The 5,913-nt window shown below is 42.5% G+C and overlaps 1 protein-coding gene across 1 annotated transcript; it reads right to left on the bottom strand.

Moving 5' to 3' along the window:
- Nucleotides 1-1,354: 1,354 nt before the first annotated feature.
- On the bottom strand, nt 1,355-5,686 carry LOC115749199 (kinesin-like protein KIN-13B). Its single transcript, XM_030685923.2, has 12 exons — nt 5,366-5,686; nt 5,080-5,265; nt 4,624-4,809; nt 4,300-4,407; nt 4,041-4,118; nt 3,872-3,953; nt 3,539-3,698; nt 3,167-3,469; nt 2,577-2,795; nt 2,003-2,504; nt 1,852-1,917; nt 1,355-1,771 (listed from the first exon to the last, which is right to left on the bottom strand). The coding sequence occupies exons 1-12, from the start codon at nt 5,489-5,491 to the stop codon at nt 1,595-1,597; spliced, it is 2,193 nt and encodes a 730-aa protein (XP_030541783.2). The 5' UTR covers nt 5,492-5,686; the 3' UTR covers nt 1,355-1,594.
- Nucleotides 5,687-5,913: the final 227 nt, after the last annotated feature.

Here is a 5,913-nt window from a genome sequence, read left to right on the forward strand (position 1 = left end):
GGGGGACAAGGATCCGAGTTTATGAAGAGTGAAATTAAGATTTGAAAGAGACTTGGGACTTGAAGATTCATGGGTTTTCTTAACCGTGAAGATTGTCCTATTTGTTTTTGTTTTTTTGTCGCCAAAGGGGTGCATGATGCCTCGCGTCTCCCGTACTTCGACATTTGTTCTTTCGAGGACAGGACTATCTTCGTATCTGGACAATTTGGGAGTTGTGTTTCAGATGATGTCGCATGTCGAAGGGAACACCGAACAATTTTGGGTAAAAGTTGGAGCCTTAAATTGCTTTCGAGTGGTTGAGTCCTCGGCCAGCATGGTAGTTGGGTCCGGCAAGAAAGCGGTTTCGACTTATATATGGGGAATTTGATATGAACTTATCCTCTTTAACACCATAAATCACCCGTGAGATGCACCCGTGATACGGGCAAAATCATCATTAGGACCATCATACTAGCAGATCATCGGTTGACATAGCTAGCGTTGAAAAGAAGATTGTCGAGTTCAATTCCAATCCAATTACACTGTCTCACAACCCAACAACAGATTCATACAAGTATGAGTCAGCTTCCGTGCTTCCTTCGAAAGCCTATTTAATACTTAGTTATACGAACCTTTCATCGGTCCATACGTCCGACGCCAATCCATACAAATAGCATTTTTGTCGAGGCAACATTTCATGAATGGGAAATAACACAAATGGTTTCTTAAATTTGGCTTCATGTGCAATGTGATCTATGAACTTTTAATTTATTCAATATGATAATTCAACTTTTAATATATATTCAATTTAGTCCCTATACTATACGAAAATATTCAAAGTCTCCTTGAACTTGAATTAATAAAATGATAATATTGAATATCTTATAGTCTAGGAACTAACTTGAACATATACAAAAATATAGAGATCACATTGAATAAATTAAAAGTTTAGGAATGACATTCTACATTAAGCTAAAGTTCGAGGACCACATTGAAAAAATTCAAAATTCAAAGACCATATTGCACATCAAGCTAAATTTCAGGAACCATTTGTGCGATTATTCTTTTTTGAAGCATGCACTTTGGTTCACCTAACTTACAAATCAGGTAAGTCCCGCCAGATTTAATAGTTCAAATGAACTCGCAGCATATGTACTCAATCCAATCAGATTTTTACTTCAGATAACACCAAACTTTTTTACGCCACATTTCTAATCCGTCTATGGTTTGAGCTGAACTTCCGCCAGCCTCGTCGTGTCAGTGCCATTCCCTATCTTTTCCACAGATTTGGACGAATATAAATTTCCTCAAGTTCAGTCGAACAAAAGAGATGAACTTCAGCTCATTCGAACGACACTGTCGTTGCCCACCAAGAAATCACTCGCAAACTCATCCACTCTATATTTCATTTTCATGGCAGCTCAAAGGGTGCATAATTAACAGAAGAGGCAAATCAAGCTCCGTGTAACTTGCAAGTCGCGACACAATTAAGTTACTAAAAGCACGATAAGGAAGCAGAACACAAAACCGCATACCGACCTCAGATGATGCACCAGACTTGAAACTAACAAGCCCCTGCCAACCAGGACAACTAGCTGTCCTACTTCCGGTGAACTCACACACCGGGAGATACCAAAACACCGCGTTCATTTAGCCGCTTCTGAAATTGGGCCAGGCGCGTCTGTAGTTGCAGAATCCCTGCAGCCTTCTCCGAAAGAATGCAGCTTAGCTTAGATATGTAGTCATCCACAGGATTCCCTAGTTGATCAGCTTGAACCAGCAAGTTCATCTCCTGCATTAGAGCTTCGATGATAACAAATCTACATGCAGAGAGAAAAGGAAGAGACGAATGAATGTTACTTAGGGATTGACCTCTCTAACAATCTCTATTGTCTGCTCCACTTGCTGTCGATGAGCCATCACCAGATTTTCCTCTTCCTGGTATAAAATACAGCAACACTACAGTCGGTAATCAAGCGATGAATGCAGTAAAATTGAAAAATAATGGCTTCTATGAAATCACCTTCAGCAATGCATTTAGATCATCTTCCAAGTGAAGGCTGGTTGTGTCAAAATCTTGCAGCTCCCTTCCTTCAAGCTGAATTTCTGCTCTCCGTTTCTCCTCAATATCCGAAATTTGAGAAATCTCTACCTTGTTGATAGACATCCTTGATGGTTTCTCCAGCACATTGTAATCCGCAGAATAATCAGAGTCTTTCAAAATTGGGTCCTGCAGAAATCCTTTCTGTTGTTTATAAGCACCTGAATACAGTGAGTCTGACACGTTTCCTTCAAACCATCCCCCATCTGTACAATCCACATTGATTGGTGGAGAGGCTTCACGGTTCATCCGTTTGGGCTGAAGAAAATTTTTCTTTTCATTGGCAGTTTCATCCATGTTATTCTCAAAATTTGATTCAACCGCTGAAAGTGAACCAAGGGGGAAAGTAGTTGAGTCTCTAATGTTCACAGATGAAGACATCAGATCCTTTTTGGAACTGGTCCCTTTAGATAGACTCTTCACCCTGGAAAATTGATAAAGTCAGATAATTCAAGAGAAATTTTCCAAGATCTGTTCCTAAATGTCATTCAAGTACCTGTCAGCATATCTCAGTGTATTGAGAGTGTGTTCACACGATCCAGAGCCAGGTGAAATGCATGATATCATAACCGTTCGTGAATCACCAACAAATGAATCTCTAAGAACTTCAGTCAGCTTACTCCCTCTAAATGGTATGTGACCCTGGTCATTATCAAGAGCTCTGATGCATTCTTTCAGGGCGAGTAAGCTTTTGTTAATTTCAGCACCCTCCATTCTGCGGAAAAGTATCAAAGACAAATTATAATTCAGTTTTTATTTTATTTTTTATATAAAGTTTTAATTAGTTCGGCGTGCTAGTTTCTCTCCATATTTCAACCGAGAGGAGAATAGAGCATAGCCCAGAGATCTTCAAAAAATCCTGGGCTCTAAGCTGCAAATAAATCATATCACTACAAGAAGGAAGCAAGGAAGGTTAATGCCACATCCAACTGCAGGTTCTTTCATTTCGTTTGTTCAATTGGGACTTTTTTTTTTTCCTTAGTTTACGTTGAGGCATGGGGCTGGGAAAACAGAATGATCGCACCAAAGGACTGGTAACAAATCCCCTCTCAATTGTTAGGCTAAGTAAATCCAAGCAAAACACACCGTGTCTGTTTGTCATTGTCAGTAGTATCTGCACCTCGTTCACTTCCTGCAAGGTCTATAAAAGAAAGTTTTCCAATGAGCCGTGCGGGCTTTGAGTCCTTGCCATCAGCCGACCTTTTAATAGCAAGCTGAAGTATTGCATGTGACCGAGAGGACTCCTCATTTGCCCCAGTTGTGCCAGTACTTCTGGTGGCATTCCCTAACTCAATGAGCTCTCGGATTGTCTCAACATTTGACACTTTGAATTCTTGCAAACCAACAATGCACACTTGTTGTTTCCCATCCTCCCTCATGCAGAGTTTTCTGCAGAAGATAAAATTTAATTACCTTCAATTATGTCTCATTAAAGTACAACAAATTGAAAGAGCATACCTCCGGTCATTGAGAAGGTCAAAAAGCTTTCCTCCATATATCTCAAAGAAACTGACAAATAATTGAAGACCTTGGTTTTGGTATGTGTGATGCATCAGCCGCAATATATCTTGAGATGCTTTAAGGGGCAGTGGTTGCATGGTATACGTTTTTCCGCTTCCTAGAATAAATAAGATCAAGTTAATCTCATCAATAGTAATAAACAGGATGAGAAACAATCGACAAGCCTGAAAGTCAAAAGAACAAAACAAAGAAAACAACCAGGGAATGGTTACTGTGATGTTTAAGCGATTATAAACAGTTCGGCCACTTCAGAAGAACAAAAGAACTTGCCTGTCTGCCCATATGCAAAGCATGTAGCCTTTGTTCGGTTAAAAATCAAAGGAACTATTGGCTGCACAGTTTCAGAGTACACCTATACGGACACAAAATCGACATAGAAAAATTAGGGTCCTACACTGCAATCTCCACATATGAATTTTTGCACCATAGATATACTCACTTCATCATTAGAAACACTCTCATTTAGCACAGCGTCGAAGACAAATTCATGTTTCTCCACATATTCTGTCAAGTCAACCTGCGCGAAGAGAAGTGTGCTGAAATTAAAACATAATCAGGTCCTCAACTGCATAAGAGACCATATACTGCATTTCTGCCATGGGTAGAGGGTTAGAGGTAACTACTCAACAATCCAAAGTACAAAAAGCCAAAAAGTTACTGAAAAGAAGCTTTAACCAATACAACCAGCTGAAACTTACCTTAAGTTTAGTTTCCTGAACGGTGAGAGAACTCGAATTCAGTTCTATTGTAATAATGTCTTGCTCTTTCTTTGCTATTTCTTTTCGATTAAGTGGCCTCTTGCGTACCTGCACGCAAAGATTAACAATTGCGTATTGGAGCAGATGAGTAAAGTAAACTACATAAAAAAAAAAAAGTGTCAAACTTCATCTTATATTTAAGTCATCTAATTAGATGAAAGGTTCCAAATCTCTCTTTCCATCTATGCTATATGCATATGAAGACTAGGGAAACAAAATAGAACAGATCAATGCATTACATTGATATTGTGTAATGAGGCATACCACGACTTTGATCTTGGCAACATTATTGACCCTTTCTTTATCTGCTACGAAGCTCCTGAGAAGGTTGTTCTCGGGAAGAACATGGTCGTTGAGTTTGTCAGAAGAAACATGAGGCTCAAAGACAAAGCTTCCGCCATGAACAGGTTGATGAAGCGAGGGGTACTCATCATATAGGTTGGAGGAGACCTGAAAGACAGTGAAACACCTGGGTAAAAGTGCCATCCAAACTCGCACGAATTCGCCCGAAAGTGATCAACATTCAAGAAACGCTAGAGGTAAAAAATGGCAAATGGCAGTATTGCGATGTGTGGTCCTGCATAAATAGAACTCACTACACTACCAGCACATGATCGATGTCCCCATAAGATGCTCTGATTGTACTGTTCATCTCTCCAGAACGGAGCCCCAAGCAGGTAAATCATCAAGAAACACATGTAATAAGAAGGCGCGCATCACCTGAGGTAACAGCTCGGTATCAAAAGAATGGAGATCCAGCAATCCGGAGCCCAACAGACCGTGGGACGTCTGATCGTCCTCGTTCCTTCTCAAGCTCGAGGACCTCGAGTAAACCGGAGGCGTCCCGGGGTTCGACGACAGCAAGCTCCTGCTCGACCTCGAGCCGCGAGGCCCGACTCCAAAATCCTGCGCAGAGCTTCTCATTGTCACGGCGGGGAGGGATTAAAGGCGAGAAGAGACTTCGACGGAGAGTTGGAAAATGCGCGCGCGAGAGAGAAGCGTAAACCTGGCTGAGATTCGCGGACAGGAGCCATTTGCCGTGGAGGGAGGCGTCGATGAAGTTGTCGGAGTACTGGCGGTGGTGGTGCGCCGTCGAACCGGACCGCGACATCTGCCTGCCGACAGCGTTCATCTCCTCCGGTCTCCGACCAGTCGATCGATCACGATTCAACCTCCCTCTCTCTCTCTCTCTCTCTCTGTGGAAATCCGCCGGCCGTCGACGGAAGTGGCGAAACTGGACGGCGAGGTCTGTTACAATAAAAGCCCCCACCGAGAAGTGGAGTAGCTCAAAGAAGGAAGAAAGCTCGCCGGGGAGAGAGAGAGAGAGAGAGTGGTAGTTGTTGCAGTCTTGCACGAGAAGAGAGAGAGAGGACGGAGAGACAGAGACTTGCGAACTGGTTTTTGAAACGGAACGCCCGGGGATGGATTCGTACCGCACGCCTAGCTACGCGCCCCGGAGATTTCGAACGCTCCATCCGGTTTGAATTCGGGCCCATCGTGAGCCCCGCGGTTCGACAGGCCGACCCGGGGGAGTCGAGAGCCATGATGGGTTCT

The sequence above is a fragment of the Rhodamnia argentea genome, chromosome 4, assembly GCF_020921035.1.
Source record: "Rhodamnia argentea isolate NSW1041297 chromosome 4, ASM2092103v1, whole genome shotgun sequence".
Classification (NCBI taxonomy): domain Eukaryota; kingdom Viridiplantae; phylum Streptophyta; class Magnoliopsida; order Myrtales; family Myrtaceae; genus Rhodamnia; species Rhodamnia argentea.